Source organism: Aulostomus chinensis, chromosome 12 (assembly GCF_037954235.1).
Source record: "Aulostomus chinensis isolate RoL2024-O1b breed Wild chromosome 12, RoL_Achi_v1.0, whole genome shotgun sequence".
Lineage (NCBI taxonomy): Eukaryota > Metazoa > Chordata > Actinopteri > Syngnathiformes > Aulostomidae > Aulostomus > Aulostomus chinensis.
The window spans coordinates 2,171,423-2,195,411 of record NC_141331.1 but is presented as its reverse complement, the minus strand read 5'-3'; the positions used below and the strand labels follow the sequence as shown (position 1 = coordinate 2,195,411).

Genomic DNA, 23,989 nt, shown 5'->3' with positions numbered 1-23,989 from the left:
TATGAGTGGTGTGAAAGTGTTCCCGCTGCATTTTCATTTTCCCAGGCGTTTTGCTCATCTAATGGCCAAGAAGGATGTGGGTTGTCCAGAGACCAAAAAAGACCTTCTGAGGAAAGTGAAGAGTGCCATCTCCTCCACCGCAGAGCGTTTTTCTGGAAACATGCAGAATGTAAGATTCCCTCTGGTGATAGATAGATGGGTAGACAGAATCCAATGTACATTTGTGGCCTTAAAATGTCAGAGAAATGATTTACTCTTTCAATGTTTTACTATTTTAAATGTCTTTTTGCAGAAAGAATTGTATAAATCAAACTGCAGCACCTCAAATTAAAACAGATGTTTTTGCACATAACTCAAGAATCATCATCTAGTCTACTTCAATGGGACTCCATAATTTTCTCGCTATTCTTCAACATCATCATCATGAGATTTAGAAAACTATAAAAACACATTTTGATTTGGTATTTTCCCGTGGATCTGGCATTTCTCTGAACACTTCTGGCCCTTTGCCATGCCGCTCTTGAAGCTTCTGCTGCAACATTTAAAACCACGCTATTTTCATCCTTTTCATTTAACTCCATCTGTGTTGTGTTTAACTGAATTCTCTTGTGCTTAATGAAGTCACTGCATGTCACCGTGTTCATCAGGATGCTCACGAGTTCCTGAGCCAGTGTCTGGACCAGCTGAAAGACGATGTGGAGAAGATGAACAAAAGTTGGACTCATGAGTCTGCAGCCGCCGCCGCTGCTGCCTCTTCCTCCTCTTCCTCGGTCATGTGTGAGAACAGTCATGAGGCAGCCAGGGCGGAGCCTGGTGAGGAAGTGGACACCTCCCGCATCTACACGTGCCCTGTGGCTGTCAACATGGAGTTTGAGGTGCAGCACACCATCACCTGCAAAGGGTGAGGCCTCTGTCCTGGTTGATCAGATCAATACATCCCTGTAATTTATGAGTGAAGACTGTCTGTGGAGATGAGGAGGAAAATGAAATCCTGGTTGCTTGTTGCAGCTGTGGTGAGGTGGTGACCAAGCGAGAGCAGTTCAACGACCTGTCGATCGACCTCCCTCGACGGAAGAAAACCCTCCCCCTTCGCTCCATCCAGGATTCTCTGGACCTCTTCTTTAGGGTCAGTCACTTGCGTTACTCCTGATGACTTCTTTGTCTGTCCAGAATACAGAAAGAGCCCAGTATAGTATAGTTAGCTTGAAGCTAATAGAGACTGACTGCTGATAGCAGCAGATCTGTCCAAAAATGGCTGTTTACAACTCTCCAGTTCATCGTCTGGTGCGTGTCTTCCTGCTGCAGTCAAATCCTGAGTAATAACTTAAAAAAAGGAACTATAACACTTGTGGTTCAGTGCCACCATGAACACGCGACAGACAGGAAGAGTGGTAGCTAGTTTTGGTTTTCGCTCCATTCAAAGTTTTTACTTACTATTAAACGTGGATTGTTCCAGAAAGTGTGATTCAGGAGCTGCAACACTGTCCAGTCTCCTTTAAGTTCAAGCTAAATAGACGTGGCTGGCTCTCTCTGCTTTCTTCAGTCACACAGAAGTGATGCGGGGGGGGGGGGGTGTCTTCGTAATCTTGTCTGTACGTGAATGGCAAGTTCCGTTATTTTGGGTGAAGTTTGGAATCTTCCACTCTGTGCCATTACAAAATTTTGTTGCACAGTACTTGGACTCTGCAAGAACAAAAAAGGCTTATTCTCCTCTCTTCTGTCAGGGGTTGTTAGTCTGGTAATAGAGTTCAGTTAACCTTTCACCTCCGTCCAAACCTGTCATATTCTGTTTGTAAAGTATCTTTGCATCTCAACTGGAAACAGAATTACAATAAAATAAATTTTGTTGTTGTTGTTCTTTGCAGATGGAGGAAATTGAATACTCGTGTGAGAAATGCAATGGGAAAGCAGCCACTGTTACACATAAATTCAGCAAACTACCCCGGTATGTGAGAGTCAGTTACAGTCAGTCAGTACTTCCTGGTAGCCATGAGCAGGTGAATGAAGACGGTGACCGCCTGATGTTCTCCGTCCACAGAGTTCTCATCCTCCACCTGAAACGCTACAGCTTCAACGCCCAGCTGTCTCTGAACAGCAAGCTGGGCCAGCAGGTTGTGATCCCCCGCTACTTGACCCTGCTCTCCCACTGCACCGAGTCCACGCGGCCCCCCGTCAGTCTCAGCTGGAGTTCTCAAGCATCAATGTAGGACATCTGAATGAAAACATGATTATTGTTGTGTTGTTCTTGTGTTCTAAAGTGGGCAATTAAACTTAACACAACAGGATTGTAACCAAAAAAACCTCTCCTCCCAAAGGTCCCGAACACTCAAAACGTCACAGTTGGTTAACTCCTCCACAGCAGCTCTCCGGTGAGTCCTACCGATCACACCTCCCAGAAATGAAATGTGTCGTATGTGGCAGGACGAGGAACAGAATTCCTCCCATTTTTGCGTGGCTAATTGAGCTCCTGCATGTGTCCAGGAGGGTTGGAGGGAAAGTGGTCAACTCCAGCTACGCCGCCATTCTGGTGGACTCCGACTGCGAAGAAGAACCCACCAGAAAAGTGAGTGCCAGCCGCAAACGACGACTCAGCAGCTGCCTGCCTGAAGATGATGACCGACCGGAGGAGGTGGATACAGTCACGTTTTCAGGGAATTCTTTCACTGAGATGGAATTTTCAACTCATTTCCTGACACTTCTCCATGTTTTCAGCGGGGGGCAGCAATGGACTCATCAGACTTTGGCGGCATTAATGACGATGAAATGTTAGAGGCTGTGCTGGAGATCAGTCGTCAAGAGGCCGGGCTCTCTGTTCCACCTCCTCTGGAGGACGAGCCAACCAGTAGCCCTGACACCGGCTTCGGGGACACGGATGCCCAAGACCTCGCCTACCACACAGAGCTGATGGACACAGACAACAAGCAGCCTGCAGGTATGGGATTAATGAGGGTCTCCATCTTGAATAAGGAAGGATTGAAATGAGATTGGATCTAGTGAATCACTCCATATTGAAAGTCTCCTGATGTGTGTGTTGGTGTGGTTTAGATGTGCTGGATTCCCTGGACTTGACCATGGATGAAAACAAGGAGAACCAGACTCCGGAGGGTGTGCAGCAGCAGGGGGAGCTGGACTGGGTTCAGCAGTACAGTCTGGACCAGGAGCGGGAGGAGCAGGAGCTGCAGCAGGCGCTGGCCCAGAGCCTCCAGGAGCATGTAAGGTCACAGGGCAGGCGACATCGCTGGAGCTTTGCTCTAAGCATGGAGCGATGATGTCATTCCTTCTTTAAAGGCAAAAATGAAACAGAAGTTTGAGTGTAAATACAAAAAAGTCACCTGAGTCATAAGAATGTCTTCGTGGTGTAACATGTCCGTCCCATATAGGAGGCCCAAGAGATGAGAGAAGATGACGACCTGAAGAGGGCCACTGAGCTCAGCCTGCAAGGTAGGAACCAACATTAAATGTTGCACCAAGTACTGCAAACTTCATGGGGTCGTTGGCATGTTAGCATGGTAGTGGAAGCAGTCGGTCTGGTCAGGAGAGCCCTCTTCCTCTGGTATGTCGGCGCATCGCTAAACTGACCTAAATTCCCATCGGTCCAGCTGCTGGTTTAACTTTCACCAGGAGGAAAACCCTGTAGTAGCCAGTGTGTTAGCGTAGCTATGTAGCATTCAGGATCAGACCTCTTGTGACGTAGCGTCTTGCATAAGAGGTCAGTCGTTGGTGTGAGAATATCGGACCGGTAACAATATGTTGTCCTCACCCAACAGAGTTCAATAATTCTCTGCCAGAGCTTTTATGCTCAGATGATGACTCCGGCAACGAGGACGTGCTGGATATGGAGTACACGGAGGCTGAGGCTGAGAACCTGAAGAGGAACGCGGAGGTATTTACGTCCTGCTGCCTCCACGTCTGATTTCAACTACCTAGCAACTCAAGTCAGTTAGGTGTCAGCAGGACACTTGATTTAATCAACATCCCAAAGCTCCACTCAGTCAAAGCAACAGCCACATTCATGTGCTTGGAAAGCTACAAGGGGTTGCAGCAGTGTGGCTGTCAGGGAAAATGTCCTGATCAATCTTATTTTGCACTGTGGTTGCTCATTTAAGTCCCAGTCGAGGCTGCAAATGCAGCATTGAAAAGAACTCAGTGTGCGTTAAGCTAGCTGACACATCTCCAAAGTGGTTTTTATATTAAGACAGAAATCAGAGCAGCCTGGCACAGCAGGATCTGACCACTAGATGTTGCACTTGGCTCTGCTGGCAGCATTCCTGAGCTCATGCAGGATGGATTCACTGCTCAGAAAACTCAAGGGAACACTGAAGTCACATCCCAGGTCTTGATGAATGTACAAAGTGTGATTATGAGAACCAGATGACCAAAGATCGATGGATTGAACCAAAACCATGAACCCATTGATGACTGGACTCAGAATCCTACTGAATCCCACTTCTATGAGGGCGTAGGGTGGATTGTCTCCTGGGGACCTCCTCCCAGACCTGGATCAGGTCTTCAGTCAGTGGCTGCAACATGAAATGCTTGATAAGATTCCAATGTGGGGAACTGACGGGCCAGTCAGTCGACGCCTTCATCATCCCGGAACTGCTGTCTTTTTGCTTATTGTTCATGCAGTAAGGGCTGTTGTGTTGTTGGGCGATGAAGTGTCGGTACATGACGAATGCTTTCAATCCACAAAGAACTTGCATGATTGGACAAATGCTGCTGGAGCTGATTTGCATGAACTTAAACCAGTTTAATCCTGTACACCAGACTGGGCCGGGAAACGACGGACACCTCCCCGAGCCTGGTGTGTGCCCAGTGGGTTAAATCAAGAAGATTGGCAGGCTTTTGTTCTTTGGTCGTTAGACTCGCTTTGTGAGCGCCATAGCTGCTCAGGTGCAGTAATCTGTGATTCTGACGTTGCTCCACAGAGCGGAGACCTGGCCAACTCCTTCAGACTCATCAGTGTGGTCAGTCACATCGGCAGCAGCTCCTCCTCTGGTGAGAACCTTGTAATGCTGTGGGTTGTGAAGGTGAAGTCTCCTCCTGGAGACGCCGTGTCATGTTGGCCGTCCTCTGCAGACGAGGTCTCTCCAGCCAGGAGACTTTCCCCTCCAAAGATGATTCACAATGTAAAGACAGGGACGCACGCTGTTGTGTAAACTGGAGTAACCAACCCAGTTACTTTGGAGGTTCGCTCTTTTGTGAGAAATGAAGTACTTGACTGTTCACACATTAAAGTTAATTTTTGCGCCTCAGGCCATTACATCAGTGACGTGTTCGACATGAAGAAGCAGTCGTGGCTGACCTACAATGACCTGGACGTGTCCCGTACGCAAGAGGCAGCCGTCCAGAGAGACCGCGACCGCAGCGGATACATCTTCTTCTACATGCACAAGTGAGTCTGCGCAGGAACCAGACAGCTGTCGTAGTAAAGCATGTGAGCGCAAGGACCTGGTGAGCTTTTTGGACCAAACGTGGAGCCTTGTTGATCCAAGTAAAGCACTCTGACACTGAACTAGATGCTGCTCACACTGCTGTCCTCCATGGTTGAAGTAAAAGTTGGTAACTAAACGGTCATCTAGTAAATCCCGACCCTGAGGTTCCCCACCACATCCTGCCCCACCATCGCTCTGTGGCAGTTATTGATTTGGTGTCTTTCATTCATCTGCCAGCTACTTCCTAGTCTATGTTCATGTCTTGGACGGCGTTCCATGGATGGGTGGTAAGATGCTGCTGTCTCCTCAGGGACATGTTCGAGCAGCTGTCTGAGATGGAGCGAGCCGGAGCCAGCGGCACTTCGGATGTGGGAAGAAACGTCCTGCAGCCCCTCTGAGCGCCGCGCCTGGCAGTAGCAGCTGAACCCCGGTAGATGGCGCTCTCCTCTGAACAACTTGAGTACTACTGATTGCCGTTCTGTGCTGTGTCCTTTCTGAATTGTTGTCTCAGCATTGACGCCTGTAGACGCCCACGCAGGTGCAAAGACTCTGATAGATGCAGTTACCACGTGGACAAGGCCTTCACGTCGGAGGGCTGGAGTTGTTCTTTGCTATGGTTTTATCAAACGGTTTTGTAAAGCTCTTTCTTTGTTTCTTGGTACACCTCTTTGAACTTTCAACCCTTCATACAGACGCGACTACTGGAGCTTCATGAATTGTATGTTTGAAAACCCTTTATTTCCCATATAAACTAAATAAAGATATATTCTATGTTGGATTATAAGCTATTATAGAGTTAGAGGGTTGTTGTATTTAGCGGGTACATTTGGTGCAATATCTATGTTCTGGCACAAACTTCAAATCAGCTGTCTGTCAGAGTGTGTGGTTTTCCCAGCTGCTTTCTGTGCTCGACTTATTAACCAATTTCAGTAAAGCCCGCTCGCTACTTTTGAGTTTTGACCTTGTGCCTCCTAAGAAAACTTTCATAAATGTATGTAAGCTTTATTTTCAAAGTTGCACAACCTTGTGTTTGAATATTTGTTGAACCTCAGCAAGAGAGATTTTTCAGATTTTTTTCTATTTATTGCACCATACAGGAAGAGGTTCTCTTGGTGAGCCACTGAAATGAGCCATGGCAGTTACAGTCCTTCATACGAGACCATCGTGGCGCCAGGTTCAGTGTCATGTCTGATTTCACCGTCTTTAAAAAGTGTCTTGGCCTTAAAGTGCTCACTAATGGGTGTTACGCTCACCAAGATGTTCTTCCTGCTGCACTACGTGACTCCAGAAAGAGCCCGCCACGCTCACGTAGCTCACAGCTAACGCTCCAACAGCATCCGTTTGTAAACTCAAGGTCTGGGGCCGCCGTCGTCTCCATCCAGCCGAGAGCTCAGGAATTCAGACGCTTTGATTTGAGCTCAGAATAAATTCACTTTACTGGTTCAGGGTCCTGCCAAGCTGGAAGTGCTGTTCTGTTTTTGACTCTGTTTGCTTGTGGATTAGTGGGCGTGCATCTGGATAGACACCTGGATTCCACCGGATTATGACCTTGAGAGTTCACAAACTGACGGCTTTGTCGCTAGCCGCTGGTTTCTGTTGGCTTCGAGCTCATTCTGCACGTGGCTGGCTCTTCCTACATTCTGGCCTCTAACCAAGTAATGCAGGAGGAGAGGAAACACCTTTGAGTTGTCAACTCTGAGCCATCAGCACTTTAAAGGCAGAATAGAGCTTTTTGGTGAAGTGTCACTTCAGGCTGTTCCACAAACTGAACCCTGCGGTCCTGCTAACCTCTCACTTCCCGTCAAGCTCCGAGACTGAAACAAAGGACTGTTGATATTCCTGTACTTGTTCCACTTGGCTCTAGGATTCTTCTGCCACCCCTGTAAACATCAACACGCTGCAGCTGAACGACGCTGCGTCTGCTGTCATGACATCATTACTGTTATTTATTTCCACTGTCTGAAACATGGCGCCCTCCTGAACATCCTGTCCCCCAATGCAGTGTAACGAGAAGTATTTGTGAAGAATGAGCAGCTTTTTCTACCCTTCACACACACAGTTGACTTCTTCTTAAAGCAGATTTTAATAAAATATTACAGTGAAAGTACACAGGCTTTTTATCGTGATGTTTTTAAACTTTCGTGTTTCACAAAGATGTCCGGTCCTTCGCACAGTCGACGAATACTCAGTGTGAGGATGGATTTGGCGTAGAATTGCAGAGGTGGAAAGTTTCCATGGGAGGTAAAGTTCAGGAACTTTTCCCTCCGTTAGGAAACATTCCATGGGAACTAACGGAAGTAAACGTGGCACTTTGGGGTTCATTTATGCCAGAAGTGTTTGAATTTGGCTGCTGAGGTTCTGACATCATGCTGATTGACACCTCATTTAATACTGAGGCCCCGCCCTCCGCGTGCAGAAACGTTTTACTCCAGTGGAATGAAGTGAATTACAGATGTTTGCATGCATTAATGCTTATGAGAGCACTTTTTTTTTTTTGCCTGAATTTGAAAAACACCGTTGGTGTGAATTATCCCAGCATGTCCAGTTTATTCCCATTAAATCCCACTGAAATTGGGAAAACCCCTGGAATTCTACAACCCTAATCTGGACATCAGTTAGAAAACCAATACCATGAGAAAACAGTGCACTGCGATGTGGAGCCCCAGCTGTGGTTGGGATGCGGGGCGTTGAATTCAGGCCTGGTGGCTCTTCTTAGTCTTGTACTTCACTCCCACGTCGAACAACCTTTCACATCAACACGACCGCTGCCATCTTAGCAACAGCGGTCGTGACGGCCAATCCCGGCCGCTCTGGTACACCAGCTGATCGTGCAGAGGCGGGGTGGAGCGCCATCACCTGTCCTGGCTGCACCTCTTCATCAGCGGCAGCAGTTGCTGCCCCGTGAGTCTGTTGTACTCGGTGAGAATGTAGTTCTCTCTCTGCAGCATCTGGAGGAACATGAACCTTCAGATGTGATGAACTCCCAACACTGAAACAACAGGAATGTCTGCAATAACAATTAGAGATGAACTCGCCCCTCAGTCACTTCTCTCGAACACGCAGGTCAACACGCTTCAGAAATGGAGAATGATCATGACTCCTCGTTACCATGATGAGGTCATCGCTAGGATGATCAACGGCCAGGTTCAAGTTTAGTGATTTTAGTCCCGTTATTTAGACGTGTTGTAGACGTGTAATCACATGGTGACGACTGCCACCAGAGTTCTTAAACGTTTTGTCAGGCACACAGCATCACGCCGCCGGTCCAGCTCCACGCCAGTGTTGCGCACCTCTCTGAGCTCAGTTCTGCTTGATCAGCAGGGACACCCTCCAGATGTTCCAACACGACTAAATGGTTCCAGGCCAAATTCCAAAGGGAAACTGGAATAGAACACCGTGACTAATGTGGGCGTGTCTTCAGTCATGAGTGGCCTTGTAGCATGTTGACAGGAATATGATAAATATGAATAGTCTACAAGAAACTCGAGAACACTTCACTCCAGTGCTCTGCCTACTCCCTGACCGTTGTCAATCAATATTTTTATCTGATTGCTGACGGAAGGACATCAGTTCAAGCAGCGCCAAGCCCTGAATGGATGCGAGGCAGCAAACATCACGACCCTCAACACCGGAGGAGCAAAGCCCCCACAAGGATCAGGTTCCACGGTTCTGGGCTGGATACTAATACAGTGACCACATGGGTTCCTTTGATTCCTAGTAATCATCATCATCAGTCTTCACATTTTCATTCATTTCAGTGGATGTTTGCGCTCTAAACAGAAACCCTCTGGTTTTACCCATGAAAAGATCAGACCGGTGGGCCGGGCGCCACTTCTCGTGACAGGGAACGTGCCGTTTGCATGTTTTTAACCAGGGTACACCCAACACGTACCTCCGTCCACTCATCCTCCGTCTCATGCCTGTAACCCAGCAGGTGGCAGATCCCATGAGCAGCTACCACCTAAAACACAGGGGTCTGGGTGCTATTATCACATGGTACAGGAGGGCGGAGACAGTTGAAGAATGAGCTGCTCACAGTGAGGGCACCGTGCAGATCCGTTCTGTCCTCCTGGCACTGCCTCATCACAAACTCCACACCCAGGAAGATGTCCCCCAGGTTCAGCTCATCTCTGTGCAGGGGGCAGGGCACCTTACCAGGCCTCAGGTCCTGAGCATCAGAACACGATCAGGTTAGTGGTCACCTCATCAGGGCCGGTCCACTGAACCGCTGCCTCCTTCACCTTAAATGGTAACTTCTCCTAAGCTTTTATCCACGTTTGTTAACAACCAGAGAGAAAAGAAGCCCAAAATAACCAGGAAGGTGTTGGCGCCACCTTCTCAGATCCTGGAAGCAGCTACGGCCATGTTCCTCTTTTTGGTGGAGAGAACAGAACCGACAAAAGGCTTGCGACACTGATAGAAAAAAATAGATTTTTTTAACCATATATTTAAAAAAAATCCTGCCAAAATAGACTAAAAATAGCGAGAGACTTTTAAATGCTTTTAATCGTCGAACACTAACTGGAAGACGATATTTCGATGTGTAGACGTACCTCGTAGAAAGGGAAGGAGAGGACATCCGTCGGCTGGTTCTTCTTCCTGTAGAGGCTGTTGATGTGCTGGATCCGGCGGTTGTCCACGCAGATGATGCTCAGGTCGAACTTCTGGATGCCCAGGATGTGTCTCAGCGTCTCCACGTCCTTGCGCAGCCTGGCGCGGCGCAAAGGCACCACCTTTTGGAGATTCCGCACCACTACACCCATTATGAGGCTCCGCGTAGAAAGAAAAAAAAACAGCTGTTAGACAATCTTTAGACAAAAATGACCGACGACCAGAACATTCCCTCGACGATGAGTACAGAGAGGAGTCCACCGGCGGTGTGCTCGCGGGGCGGTTGGTCAAAATTCAAGGTGACACCCGCCGGTAGCAGCGAAATATCGGCTAAATGCCCAACACAGACGTTCTCCTGAGTGCGCGGGAGTCCTCGTTCGTCCGAGGGAAACTACGATCATTTTCATTTCAAAAGACAGTTACTGCTTCAGAGTTCAGTCTTACTCCAGCCGGTCGGCACGGTGCCGTTGTTGGAACGTGAATTTACTGGGGACCGCTATCGCTGTCGGACCGGAACCGGATATGAGAACATTTATTTATAAGATAAACGCTAAACTGCCAGAGGTGAGTTTTGCCGCTTCAGATTCGCATATTTTGGGATGAGGAACGTCGTCTGTGTCGCGCCAGAAGAGAATTGAACCATAAAAGAACTTTCTTGAAAAGTTTAGTGACTTTTCGATGCTGGTGTTTGCGGTGTTAGCAGAAGCTAACATTAGCATGTGCGCTCTTATATTGTGATGCTTGCGCTGTGTGCTAGTAACGGGTTTCTGCTCCTCCATCGTCTGGAAACTCGTTCATTCTGATAACCATCCAGGCTACTAAACTATGAATCCATCAAATCCGTTTGGAAGTCCACAAGGTGGAGCTTTCCAGGCTACAAGCAACACCATGAAGACTGGTTTGTTCCAGCCATTTGGACAACAAAATACCAACAACAAACCTCAAGCTATGGGCTTCTTCCCCACATCTGCGTTTGGTCAGCCTTCAGTGCTCAACCAGCCCTCACCTCACGGAAACAGCATCTTTGGACAGTCCTCCTCGTTCGGCCAGCCGCCGTCACAGCCCCCCAGCCAGACTCCAGCTTTTGGGCAGCAGCAAGTCGGAATGAACAACCCAGGCTTTGGTGGTAGCACTGCTCCAGCCTTTGGCCAGATGAGTGGAGCCAACCAAAGTACAGTGTTTGGACAGAAACCTGCATTCGGGCAGCCGTCAGCGTTCGGTCAGGCCCCGGGATTTGGCCAGCAGGCTCCAGGATTTGGTGACCAACCTTCTGGATTTGGGAACTCTCAGATGGCTTCTGGCTCCACCACCAACTTGGGGAAACCTCAGCCCCTGGGTTTTGGACAGACTGTGTTTGGACAGCCGTCATCTACCAGTGTCGGCACCAGTGTTTTTGGGGCAATTACAACCCAGAGCAGAAGTTTTGGGTCAGAATTCAGTTTCAAACCAGCCAATGAAGCACTGTTCAAACCCATCTTCAGCGCCAGTCCTGAGCCTGCTAACCCTCAGACCACCTCGTTGTCCAGCTCACCGTTTGCTGGCAGTGCAGCCCAGACAATCTCCAGCACCATGAGTAGTGGCAGCACCACCAGTGGATTCTCTATTTTGACTGGAGCAAAGTCTGGGTCACTGGGCTTTAGCTTCTCCCAGCCAGCTGCTACCCCATCCATTTCTGCCCAAAACAACCCACTAACCACTGGCAGTGGCAGTGGTCCCACCAGCACCCTGCAGTTTACCTTCTCCCAGCCAGCCGCCCCCTCCAGCTCCAGCACAAAGGCCCCCAGCACCCAGCCCACAACCCCTTCATCTTTCAGCTTTACAGCCAACGTCCTTCAGCCCCAAACTACGCCGCTTTTCGGAGGAAATGGTAGTGATCAGCCCTCAGCCTTTTCAGACATTAAAGCTAAAGCAGAGACGAATACAGACGGTAAAGGGAGCAACATCGAAGGGTTAGGGGAAGCAAATGTATTTGCAAGACTTGGCAAAGCTACCAAGCGCAAAGACGATCCAGCATTCCCCAGCACCGGTCCGGAGCCTGCAGCAGGGGATGATGAGACAACAGAGCGACAGCCTCCAAAGAGGCCTCTAATGAGGTCTCGTGGCCCAACGGCTAGCTTATTCGGCAGGGCACTGAGTGGACTGCGTAAAGATGTGCCTAACCCAGTGAGACGAGAGGCGAAGGACTCCCAGCCACAGGCCTTAGAGGTGGAGGCAACAGAAAAGGGAGATGTCCAGGCTCAGGATGAACTCCTGACTGCTGCACCGCCTGCAGCGTCGCCTCGGAACAGAGATGTGCCGGAAAAAGTTGAAAAACCAGGTGAGGCGCACAAATATGTACCGTGTATTATCTGCCTGTGAAACTTCCCTCCAACCAGTTTGTGAATGGTTTTATGAAGCGTCCACATCCAATATTTAATAGGGAGCTGTAAGATCAGGTTTTCCTCTGAACAACTAAGATGTTGGACATTAGAATTGTCAAACTTTTGGGATCATGAACACAGCGTATGGTCCGAGCGAGTTAGTTGTCTTATCTGTATTTGTTTTCCGAGATGTCTGTTTGCAGCCATGTCCCCAAAATCAGGTGTGTTTTCTCACTTTCTTTTTTGACAAAGAAGTGTTTTTGACCTTGGGTGAGCTGGTCAAAGACAACATGTAGGAGAAACGACAGCACTGTGTCACTCATTTAAGGCGGGTTGGCGTTGCATCGCACCAGCAAGTAGCCAGGAGAGTTTCTCACTCAGTACTCATCATTCCTCTCCAGATCCTGTTGAAATCCCCGAACCGAAGGTCGAACCCACAACCCCCCTGAGCCGTGACATACGCAGTGAGAGCTCAGAGAGCCTCGGCGGCACGTCTCCCACCGACTGCACAACCATCCAGTGTAGGAATGTTCCTCCAGCCCTCAACAAGAAGGAGATCATCGAGAAACACTTTGCTCGATTCGGCAAAGTCTGCAAGGTCTTCTGTCGAGTTACCAAGAACACGGCGATTGTACACTTCGACAACCATGTGAGTTAAAGCAATCGTAGCCACACCCCTCAAACAACGACATGATGGTGAAACCATCAGTGACCAACTGTCCTAATTAGTCACGAACAGTTAGAATACCTGTCTTATTGCTGCTGGGTTGTTTGGTCAAAATTCAGTTGTTGTTTTTTACAGTTTCATTCAGATTTCATCTTAAACTCGACTCCTTATTAGACTGAAGTTAGCTGGTCACTGATCAGACTTAGCCAGAGGGGCCTCAGACATTGAAGTGGTGCTGCTGCTGATGATGATGATGATGAAGAAGAAGAAGAATCCACTGGAGAAGAACACAATATCCTGCTTCTTTTGTTTCCATTAATTGTCTGTACTTTCAGGCATCAGCAGCAAAGGCAAAGAAGAGAGGGAAAATCCTAAAGCGACATGAACTTCTCCTGCTGTGGATGAGAAAGAAACAGAGTAAATCCAAGAATTCTCTCATAGCTTCATTATTTCCTCCATATGCCCTTCGAAACATTGACCTGCAAGCAAAAAGATGCAAACAATCACTGATCGTCTGACCTACGTGCTTCAGGTCCAGGAGACAAAGGCAGCAGACCTGCAGCAGGAACGCAGGAGATCAAGGCAGAAAGTCAGGAGGAAGCAGGCTCCAAGGCTGGCTCCTCCCCCCTCAGAAGACCCCCACTCGGAACTTCGGCAGTCAGCAGCACGCTGACTTTCAGCCGCGGGTAACAGCTGCACCAGAATCTAGGGATTTATGACACGAGATGTGATTCAAATAAAGTTGCAAAAGCTTTGTTTAGCAGCTCCAAAACGATGGACGTCCTCATGGTAAACTTCAGCTTTCTCAGCACCGTGTCACAAAGCTCATGACAGACTGATTCACACATGTGACAGGAACATAGGAAATGTCAGGGAAAGACGCTTATTGTCCATCATTCCTGTGCTTCATTGGGGAACTGAGACTAATGCTAGTTAGCTTAGCACAATGCATGTCTGGAGGTGGCTAGTGTTGTTATCCCTCACAGCGTCATGTCTCTGTCAGCTCTCCGGTGAAGAAGCCCTCCATGGTCAAGTCTCTCCAGTTTGAGTCTGAACCCAAGAAGGAGAGCGCTGCAGAGGCCCAGAGCGCGGAGCGACCCGTCCTGTCCTCCCTCCTCCACCTCGCCGGCCAGGTGGCTGAGACGGCTGAGGACAAGTACCGCCTACTGGAGCAGAGGGACAAGATTCTGCGCCAAGGTAAACCAGCGTCAGTGCCGCTGATGGTGAAGGTGGAGTCACCTTTTCACTGAACCTAAAAGATCAGAACCTTTCTAAATGTCCCCACAGGTCAGCCCAAGCGGACAGACCTGGACCTGTCCAAGGTGTTTGTGGGGACGTGTCCTGACATGTGTCCAGAGAAGGAGCGGTACATGAGGGAAACACGCAACCAGCTCAGCATGTATGAGGTCGTCCTGGGAACAGAGATGGTAACGTTGGCACTGCTTCTCTCCCTCAAACAGTTTTTTTCTTTCTCAGTCCTCAAACGGGCTTTATGAGTGAACCGGATCGTCCATCGTATCCACATCTAGGTGGATCACGCCGCAGCCATCAAGGAGTACAGCCGTTCATCGGCCGACCAGGAGGAGCCCCTACCCCACGAGTTACGCCCCCTGCCAGTGCTCAGCATGACCATGGACTATCTGGTCACTCAGATCATGGAACAGGGCCTGGACAACTACCGGGACTGGTATGACTTTGTCTGGAACAGGACCAGAGGCATCCGCAAGGTAGACCTGATTCGATAAGTCCAGTCTGTAATTACCGTGATGTTTGTGTTAACGTGCTTCCTCTCCTCCTCCCCAGGACATCATCCAGCAGCACCTGTGCTGCCCAAACACCGTCTCGCTGATCGAGAAGTGCACACGCTTCCACGTGCACTGCGCCCACCACCTCTGTGAGGAGCACATGGCGTCATTTGACGCCAAGATCAACAATGAGAACATGACCAAGTGCCTCCAGAGTCTGAAAGAAATGTACGAGGACCTCAAGACGCATCACATCTACTGCCCCCTGGAGGCTGAGTTCCGCCAGTACAATGTGCTGCTGAGGCTCAATGATGGCGACATCCTACGGTTAGTCCATTTAACCACTAAAATAATCACAGTGCTGCTGAACAGCTCGTTTTCTGGATGTTTGCACAGTGAACCTGGTTAGCTGAGTTGAAGATGGACGTTAAATCTCCTGAGTGTTCCTGCCACTTCCCTGTTAGCTCAGTTGAGATCAGGCGGCCTCCTGGAAGCGCCCAGCTGGGAGTGTTTGGCAGCACCATAGCAACCAGTCAGCGCCGTATCGACCAGTCAGCGCCGTATCGCAGCAGTCAAATGTGGGCGTGTCCAGTATCAAAGACATAGTTGGGGGGGTAGATGATGAAACAAAGTTCTCTACCTCATTCTCTGGATGGATTTGTACATGTTTGATGACGCTGATGACATCATCACTCCCTCAAACCTTCAGAAAGGCTTATAGGCTTCAGCCCTGATTCACCATTGATCCAGGGCTTTTGCATGTGAGCTCCGAGTGGGACATGAGATGTGAAATCACACGCATGTGAACTAACTTCTAACTCCTGAAACTTCACGTGTGTTCAGTGATGTCCAACAATTCCGTGATGAAGTGCGCAACTCGCCCGAGGTGAAGTTTGCCGTCCAGGCGTTCGCTGCAGTCAACAGTAACAACTTTGTGCGCTTCTTCAAGCTGGTTAAAGGAGCCTCGTACCTCGCCAGCTGCCTGCTGCACCGATACTTCAACCAGGTCAGAAAACTCTCATCTGTCACTCAGAACGATGAGCAGAAAATGCTGAGTGAGCAGAGAATGTGGAATGTGTTCCTTGAAAAGTGATCCGTGGTCTTTTATTGGTTTGAAATCTGCCATTTACCCTGAAAACGTGTGAGGTGTGGTTTTATAGTGCACGACATCATCGGATATTCTAGGCGGGCAGCAGGATGATATTTGTTACAGTACGATAAAACTCCTCAACTATCATATAGCTTCACTGTACTCAGTATTACAAAAGTATGCATTTATAATTAGAACGACCCCTCAAGGACTTAAGATTTCTTGTCCAAACAAATGCTTTAACACAATTGCATGAAATCTTTCTGCCAACAGGTGCGATCGAAGGCCTTGAAGACCCTGAACATGGCTCACACCGTGGGTCCTCGGTCAACTACCTTCCCAGTGGAGGACATCGTTCGCATGTTAATGTTCTGTGACGCTGCAGAAGCGACTGACTTCATCCAGCAGTACGGCCTCAACGTCAGCGACGGGTGCGTGTGGGATTGTAGTCGCTGTCTCACTGGACAGTTCGGAGAAATCTTTAATTGGACGATAGCTAATCTTAGTTCCAGCATGCTACGCAGCGCGTTTGCTCCGTGGCAACATGGCGCTTCTGTCACACTCCAGCAGGGACAGACAAGTTGGTTCACAGGTCTCAAACACAACAACTATCGCTTTACAATGAATGAAAAATGTATCAACTGAAAGACTTGAATTGCAAAATACACAAAACCCAGAATAGATAGCAGCCATTCACTGAGTCACTGGTCACCAGTTGAAACTCAACTTTGTCTCCAGTATGGTGGAGCTGAGTCGGATCGCCTACCAGGAGCCGGAGCTGCCTCTGTCCCAAAAGAAGTCCGAGGTCATCCTAGCTAAAAGAAATGTATTGATTGGAGAGGTGGTGAACGGCGGCCCCCTCCCGAACCCTCCCCAGCACACACCCGTCTGCAGCTTTGATGCTAACAACAAGTACAGCGGCGAAGGCCCTCAAGCTGTGCCCCCTCCAAACCAGTTCAAAGGTATGACTTCCAACTAGTGGGGTGCGAGTCCTGGACATGAGCCAGTCCCGCTTGGGTGGTTTAAAGCGAGCGGAAGGGCAGCTTTGCTCCACCTACTACGTCTAAAATGCAGAACAGCCTCTGTGAAATGATGAAGGTCACTTGAATGCAGTGTGGCGACTTTTTTGGAGTAAAATGTGAGTTTGATCAGCAGTCAGTGGGGCTGGAGCCACGCCCACTGATCATCTTGTGGTTCATTCCCATCAGCAGCTTGTGACTCCTGATTTACACCAAACAGCTGCTCACCTCTGATCATTGGGCGTGATGGACATCTTGTTTTATGTGAAATGCTACATACACTCCTCTCTTGCAGGAATACCAGGCTTTGGTAGTAACATGTTCTTTCATCTTCTTAGCCGTTGCTGTGAAGGTGGAGGTCAAGGCGCCCCCCAGCACTGAGGCCCTGACTCAGGAGGAGCCGGTCAGGCCTCCAGATGTTCCGTCTGTCCTTCCACCAGTTGTGACAGATGAGACGGGAGAGCCCTGTCAATCATTTGACAGCTCCGCCCTCCCGGCAGATGCTCAGCAGCTCTTGCAGCCTGTATTGCTACCGCCACCTGTCAAACCTCCATCACCTGCACCGAAACCCCTGCCGGTGTACAGTGATGAGGTGGGCGGGGCTCTGCTCTCTATGTCACACACCTCCCCTGACATCATACATTAGCTGTAACTTGTCCTTGGTTTGATTGTGTGTTGACAGTAACTGTGTTGTATCTGCAGGACATCATGGCTGAAGTGGACGGTGTGATTGACGAGCTGGTGGACGCTGCAGTGAGGGAGGTGGCGGCCGCTGGTGCCGGCTATGCTGCGACAGCTCTCGAGTCAGTTCCAACGAGTTGTTCTAGTGTTTGGTGATGAACCTGATATGCCGCCGTGTATTGGAGTCAGTGCTGATGTGTGTTAGCTGAACTGCAGAAATTCTCCAAATATGTCACAACTTTGTGTTTATTTTGTAGGGAGAGCAGTGCTCAGCTGGAGTCGCTGGTGGCTGAGGTTTTGGGACAGATGGCTCAAGAAGTGTCCTCGACAGAAATCCGTCTGGAACAAGAACGCGTCGCCGAAGAGAAACGCAAGCTTGAGGAAGCGAGGTTGGTGAACTGATGGTTAACAGCTGCTAGATTCAAAGCTAATTATTATTTAGAGCTATAATTCCTGTCCAGGAGCACCAGATCGTCCAACTGAAATGTTCTTCCATGTTTACGTCCTTGGCAGGAGGAGACAGGAGCACGAAGCCTTCCTGGACCAGTTCAGCTTCTCCTTCTGCACAGAGCTCATCTACGAAGTGTTAGACGAGACCATCAGGGAGACCGCCGGCTCCGTCATCCAGTAAGGCCCAAAGGCTCTGATCCTAGAGGCGTTTTCTGAGCCACATTAGAAACGGGCACGTCTGAGGGAAATGTTAGTGGCTGTTGTAGGATGCAATCGAAGTATTCAAGATCAAATTCAGTTGGAATGTATTGAAGTTGATCTTATTTTGTCAAATGATGTCCGTATTGAAGGTGTTTGACTGTTTCCAGGCAGGCGGTGGATGAGAAAGCCCAGCGTGTGGCCACTTGCACAGAGCAGGTGTGCAGTGAGCTGGTGGAGGAGACGCTGGATGCAGACATCGCTCTGATGGTGGGAGAAATCCTCGAGGTCCAGCTCCAGCGGATTCACAAGTACATCAAAAGGTAGAATAGTTTGTTGAGAGGAAGCCTGTGGAGAAAAGATAAGAAACGACAATTCACGCCTGAAGTTTGAATGTTGATGCGATACACGTGGATGCGTTTGAAAATGGCCAGTAACTTGGTACTACTTTGAAACAACGGCATCAATACAACAAACAATAAAGAGAAATGGCGATTTAAAAAGTTGAAGTATCTTAAAAGTTCATCTTTGACCCGTGATGAGAACCTTTGCCCTCATGGTGCAATGACGCGTCCTCTCCTCTGCTGGCGATGACTAAATATCTTAACATGGTTTTACTGAAATGTTGGGGGATGATCACGTGGTAGCACCATCAAAGTTCTTCATGGAACTAAAACTCCTCGCTTCATCCAATTAAACCCAGCAGTTTAGAGATGTTAATGGTGAAAATCAGATCAAACACCATCAGATTTCCCCCAATTTGTATAGAAAATGCAAAAAACCCCACCTAAACATCTCCTCACGCTCTCCACGCTCCTCACTGTAAATCCTCTGTTATGATCACGTTGTTATCTTGTTTTTCCTCGTGTCTCCCACTAGGTGGCGTGATGTGGTCGCTCTGCGTCGCCAGCTGAAGAGGCAGATGAGAGGATTCCCAGCGGCCCCTTGCTTTGTGGACCCACGCCTTAAACTGAGGGCTCTGGCCCCCAGCGCCCCCACGCAGCCCGTCATGGAGGACCTGGCTCGCGGTCTGGTGAACCTGGGAAACGCAGGAACGTTGTCACTGTCCAGCATCAGGTACTGTGGTCTCAACAAGCGGGTCTTTTTATTGTGAGAGACAGAGTGTTAACCTGACAAAGCTGTTTCCTGTTGTGACTGAAGGCTGCTGAGGATGAGGCAGGAAGTGGTCCACCAGCTCAGAGTTCAGCACTTCTACCAGCGGCTGCTCAAGTAAGTCCATCAGGTGCTTTACTCGTCCGCTGGTCCGCATCACGCAGCACCGTGGTGACGCCTTCTTTTCAATCTTGCTCCCAGTGAGTTGGTTTGGGCGCCGCTCAACCTGCCGGCTCTGGTGACCAAACACCTCCCTGATCCTCCTGAGAGAATCTTCTGGAAAGCTGTTCTCCTCCTGCCCAGCGACCACGAGAGCGTGGCGAGCCTGGCGGACAGGTACGCTGCTGTGGCCTCTCACATTTATGAGGAATGCTTTTGACTGTAAATGTTTTTAAAAATCAAATCACATCATCGCATTATTTCCTTTGTCTGACCAGCAAACAAACAAACAAACAATCCAGCAGTGAATAAAGAACTACATTGATTATTTCTTCGATTTAGATTTTATACTTTGAGTAATCGACTCATTGTTCCAGCCGAGGTTGTGTTTCCCAGTGTTTATCGAACCATTTGTCTTCAGCATCCTGTCCGACTGGCTGGAGATGAAGCTTGGTGGCGGTAAGGGGTCAGAGGTCGTGGAGGAGCAGCCAGACGGGACACTGCAGACCCTCTGCGTCTCCAACACACTGCAGGAGAACCAACAACGCACTCATAATGTCCACATCAGCGTCAAGGTGAGACCAAAGTAAAAAGACAAGTCTGGAAGAATGGCGGATGAAGGAGGAAGGAAGTTACCTGAAAATGTGGGGAAAGTGAGCTAAAACAGCTTCCTGATTATTGGCAATGTCCTTCCTGAAAATGAGCACACAGCAAAATGTTAAGAAGCTGAAAGGGAAGTTTTCATCAGCTCTCACTCATTTTGTGATCCGACCCACCAAAAGGCCCTCAAAGACCCCTGGGAGTCCTGCAGCAGCCTGATCCGGTGTCACTGGCGTCGTGGTGACGCAGCGTCCGGCTCAGTTTTACAACCTCCTTGTTTGTCTGGTTGCATTTCTTCAAGTTTACAAGATTGAGGAATGGAGTTGTCTGTTGTGCCCAGGTGTCACGAGGCCCGCTGAGTGAAGACGGCCTGGCTAGAATGGAGGAGTGCTGTGAGCTCCAGGGAACAGGAGCCTTGATCATGTTGCTCCCGGCACTCCCGGCTGTTGAGTCGGGGCTCAGTGAGCAGGACGTCCCCCTGCTGTCCGCCCTCCTTCAGCTCAAACAGCTTCAACAAGTCAACACCTGGCACTGCCCGCTGCCGCTGCTCATCCTGGTGGCGGGGCCTGGTGGCGGTGACACTCAGACACTGGAGGAAGGTGAGAAACAGCTGATGACCAGGATCAAAGCAGTATTTAAAGCATGACCTGAGACGGTGACCTGATGGCGAGGAGATGAATATCCTAACCAAATATGTTGACTTGAACTGATGGTGTCCTGTGGTTGTTGGTGCTGCAGATCTGATGCTGCAAACCCTGGTCAAGGACGGCCTGATATCTGAATACACCTTCCTGTTCATACCAGAGACCACCAGTGACCTGCAGGGCTCCAAACAGGTGACACGCAGGAACGCCACCCTCAGCCTCGGTCGGGAACCCTCACCCACATGACATCTGACATGTTTCCGTCTTTCTCCCGTCCTGCGTCTTGTCTCCAGCTGAATCACGCTCTGCACTGGTTGCTGGCTCGCGCCCCACCATCCCTCCCCCTCTCCTGCCTGACGCTGGTGCAGCTCGTGGAGTCCAGCCTCAGTCGTGAGTTCAGTCCCAGAGTTCTGGCCCACCGCCAGGAGAGAGCCTCGGCACGTCTCCCTCCTCAGGACCCCGAGCCCGTCATCCAGCTGTACAACGCCGTGCTGGATCACATAGCCAATAAAGTATCATCTCAGGATCTCTCCGGGCTGTCATGGCCACCAACCGAGTTCTGCCTGCCTGATACACGGGAGTCGGTCCCTCCTCTGGGCTGGAACTCAGCCTCACATCTGGCCTGGATACGCAACACCATCATCAGCCTGCAGCTGCCACAGTGGAGGCGGACGTCAGCTGGAGGTCGTCCTAATGAATGGTTCCGCCACTGTGGAAATGAGACCAAGAGACAAAGACACCAATCAACTCTTCCCTCTTTGTCTCTCCCTCTCCAGACTCGTGGTCCGAGCTCTGCGCCGCCATCTCCGGCTACGCTGCTCAGATCCCAGGGTCACGCTGCAGTCGGCCCCTCCTCAATTCACGGCTGGAAAACCTCCTGGAACGGGTCCGACTGAAGGGTCAACGCACAAGAATTTCTCGCTCCAAGGTAACTGTGGCCAGCTGGGCTGACCCAGACGAGAATGTGTATCCAGTCTTCCATCAGATCCCCTGGGACGACGTGGTGGCGATATGTATCGACCACAAGCTGAAGGACTGGCAGATACCAGGACCACCAGCCTGTGAAGGTGAGGGTCCATTTTACTCCAGTGGAAACCAGTTTACCCACCATGTCCTTGTGTCACCACGAGATGGAAATGTCTTGTTTGTCCTATGTAGATGCTGTGACAGAGGACGGGGAGATCCTGGTTTACTACCCACCAGACTCACTGATGGGCTTCCAGCCCCCCAAAGAATGGACTGAGGCCGTGAGACAAACTCACCAAGAGAAGCAGCAGGAGGACACAGGGTAAGAAGGTCCAAGGAACCCAGCACCGCGTTGATAGATGATGAGCATGAACGGCATGGACAGAATGTACGTCACAACAGAACAGCAGAGAGCAGTGCTGGTGGTCTCAGGTCTGCAGGTCTGAGCCTCCCAGATGAGGTCCCAGTATTTCTTTATTTGTTTCCTCATCTTGGAGGAACCTAAGTGTCATCGTCATGGTTGGTCCAGCAAACACCATCGCGTTCCTGCTCCAACAGTAACGATGCTTTGCTCCTCCTCTCTCTGCCCTCTCAGGGCAAGTGCTGCTGCCTGTGCTCCGCCCACCATTGCGTCCCTCCGGCAGAGTTTGTTCCACAACCTGGCAGAGCCTGTCAAGCCCCCGCCCACTCAGATGGACATCTCACACACTCCTACAGCCGAGGAGCTGCTGGCCCATCAGTTCCTCCAAGGTGTAGAGGAGGAGCGGGCTGAGAGCAAGAGGTACACCGATGCTTGGTTTTTAATGAAAAAGGAGAAAATAGCGCAGTAAGTCCCAAATACGTCCCCTGGTGGGCTGTGGGGGTACTGCAGACAGGCCGCCATATTAACAAAAGCTTTAAATTGAACTGTAATTCGGTCTCATAATTGTAGTAATATGTTAGTTGGATACTATGTGGCTTTAAAGATTGTTCAATTTTTATGAAAATTTTGGGTGACGGCAGACGTGTCCTCAGCTTCGAATTGTCTGCTCTGGGGTTCTTCTTCCTTGTGTCATCGTGAACGTGTGTAAACCAAAGGAAGCGGACCAGCGCCGCTCTGCTTTGATTAACGCTGCGGGTGGAATGGTGTCTGCAGGAGCCTGCAGCAGTTTCAACGCTGGCTGGACGGCGACGCCTCGGACCACTGGTCCACGTCACTCTTCATTCCGTCTTCTACTTTGCTGTCCAGCTCCACTCCCATGATGCATCGACCTGCAGCCAAGACTGGAGACGCCATGTTCACAGAGGTACGTCACGTGACCTGAGGGCGAATTAGGTCCTTTTCCTAAGAGACAGAATGTTGCGAGGGACCACAGACTGGCCGAACATGTCCAGACTCTCACTTGGGACTGAAGACGAGGCAGCTGACGCTGATACCTGAACATGTTCTGCTTTCCAAGTTCTCACCACTTGGTGTCATGAGCTCGCAGAGATGGGCCTCCATGAATGTAGTCCAAGTGTAGTCCGACTGGAAAGTAGACGGAGTTAGCCACATGTATTTAGCTTGTAGCTACGGGAGACTGTTGGCTAACGATTTCATCTGAAAACAAACTTAAAACTTCTGGTTTGTTTTTATCTGCAGTCCAAGAAACGTTTTAGTGAGTACTTGACAGGCAAAATACTCCTTTTGGGTCAAGTGTCACTTCAACTCCACTGTTCATCGTAGATTCTAGTTTTGCTTCAGTCCAGGATGAGTTTTCCTGTCTTGACTTCCAGGCCCCTGACGAGCCTGGCGAGCCGTCGCAGACAGCGCGCTGGATGAGGGCGCCTCCTGTTTCCATGGTGAGGCGACTGCAGGACTTCCAGCAGCAGATTGCGGCAAGTCAAGAGGAAGAACTGGCCTGCAGACTCAAGCTGAACGGCATGCTGGGTATCGTTGATGACTGAGGAACTCCCGATCAGGACTATGAGAGAGCTCCGGACGGACGAAGCGCGGCGCCGCGGGGCTGCAGGCGCTGGGTTTGTCTCAGCAGTTCTGCCTCGTATGTTGTTGGGTGTTGCAGCTTGATTTTAATTTCTCATCACTGACTTTGTGTTTTACTGAAAGTGTGAGTAGAGACAAAAAAGGTTCCAGCTTTTTGCACAAATTTGTTAAAGTGTGTATAAGATGATTTCCCCTGTAATAACCATGTATTGAGTTTGTGAGAACCACGGCCTTCATACCCTTCATGAAATCGTCTATATTTTGTCATATTTGGGAATAAAATGTTGA

The 23,989-nt window shown here is 49.6% G+C and overlaps 3 protein-coding genes across 4 annotated transcripts in view; 2 read left to right on the top strand and 1 right to left on the bottom strand.

The window, feature by feature from the left end:
• The window catches only part of usp37 (ubiquitin specific peptidase 37), a 13,852-nt gene extending 6,303 nt beyond the window's left edge, over window positions 1-7,549 (top strand). For both annotated transcript variants that reach the window (XM_086219607.1, XM_086219608.1), the window contains exons 11-24: window positions 46-169; window positions 648-901; window positions 1,009-1,126; window positions 1,866-1,945; window positions 2,039-2,203; window positions 2,316-2,369; window positions 2,482-2,629; window positions 2,713-2,932; window positions 3,046-3,212; window positions 3,381-3,441; window positions 3,768-3,883; window positions 4,929-4,998; window positions 5,257-5,395; window positions 5,746-7,549. In XM_086219607.1, coding sequence (XP_086075733.1) covers window positions 46-169; window positions 648-901; window positions 1,009-1,126; window positions 1,866-1,945; window positions 2,039-2,203; window positions 2,316-2,369; window positions 2,482-2,629; window positions 2,713-2,932; window positions 3,046-3,212; window positions 3,381-3,441; window positions 3,768-3,883; window positions 4,929-4,998; window positions 5,257-5,395; window positions 5,746-5,833 — 1,804 coding nt within the window. In that variant the 3' untranslated portion in view covers window positions 5,834-7,549. The remainder of the gene's footprint in view (window positions 1-45; window positions 170-647; window positions 902-1,008; window positions 1,127-1,865; window positions 1,946-2,038; window positions 2,204-2,315; window positions 2,370-2,481; window positions 2,630-2,712; window positions 2,933-3,045; window positions 3,213-3,380; window positions 3,442-3,767; window positions 3,884-4,928; window positions 4,999-5,256; window positions 5,396-5,745) is intronic.
• Window positions 7,495-10,552, bottom strand: ybey (ybeY metalloendoribonuclease). Its single transcript, XM_086219614.1, has 5 exons — window positions 10,491-10,552; window positions 9,989-10,205; window positions 9,472-9,603; window positions 9,328-9,396; window positions 7,495-8,383 (listed from the first exon to the last, which is right to left on the bottom strand). The coding sequence occupies exons 2-5, from the start codon at window positions 10,196-10,198 to the stop codon at window positions 8,288-8,290; spliced, it is 507 nt and encodes a 168-aa protein (XP_086075740.1). The 5' UTR covers window positions 10,199-10,205; window positions 10,491-10,552; the 3' UTR covers window positions 7,495-8,287.
• mcm3ap (minichromosome maintenance complex component 3 associated protein) lies at window positions 10,308-23,989 on the top strand. The gene is made up of 28 exons (XM_086219606.1): window positions 10,308-12,363; window positions 12,808-13,055; window positions 13,409-13,490; window positions 13,606-13,759; window positions 14,077-14,270; window positions 14,361-14,500; window positions 14,603-14,800; window positions 14,877-15,145; window positions 15,662-15,824; window positions 16,182-16,339; window positions 16,647-16,870; window positions 17,266-17,519; window positions 17,630-17,730; window positions 17,866-17,997; window positions 18,122-18,235; window positions 18,427-18,579; window positions 19,136-19,333; window positions 19,418-19,486; window positions 19,571-19,705; window positions 19,950-20,103; window positions 20,469-20,727; window positions 20,867-20,964; window positions 21,066-21,456; window positions 21,549-21,839; window positions 21,931-22,060; window positions 22,334-22,519; window positions 22,874-23,024; window positions 23,494-23,989. The coding sequence occupies exons 1-28, from the start codon at window positions 10,872-10,874 to the stop codon at window positions 23,662-23,664; spliced, it is 6,309 nt and encodes a 2,102-aa protein (XP_086075732.1). The 5' UTR covers window positions 10,308-10,871; the 3' UTR covers window positions 23,665-23,989.

What these genes read in the sequence shown, in the direction of transcription:
- mcm3ap (XM_086219606.1), top strand. Translation starts at nt 10,872, where the DNA reads ATGAATCCATCAAATCCGTTTGGAAGTCCACAAGGTGGAGCTTTCCAG. An exon ending in TTGTCACTGTCCAGCATCAG is followed by an intron (nt 19,334 to 19,417) that starts GTACTGTGGTCT and finishes TTGTGACTGAAG; the next exon opens with GCTGCTGAGGATGAGGCAGG. An exon ending in GTGGCGAGCCTGGCGGACAG is followed by an intron (nt 19,706 to 19,949) that starts GTACGCTGCTGT and finishes ATTTGTCTTCAG; the next exon opens with CATCCTGTCCGACTGGCTGG.
- ybey (XM_086219614.1), bottom strand. Translation starts at nt 10,198, where the DNA reads ATGGGTGTAGTGGTGCGGAATCTCCAAAAGGTGGTGCCTTTGCGCCGC. An exon ending in TCTCCTTCCCTTTCTACGAG is followed by an intron (nt 9,604 to 9,988) that starts GTACGTCTACAC and finishes TCTGATGCTCAG; the next exon opens with GACCTGAGGCCTGGTAAGGT. An exon ending in CGGAGGATGAGTGGACGGAG is followed by an intron (nt 8,384 to 9,327) that starts GTACGTGTTGGG and finishes ATGTTCCTCCAG; the next exon opens with ATGCTGCAGAGAGAGAACTA.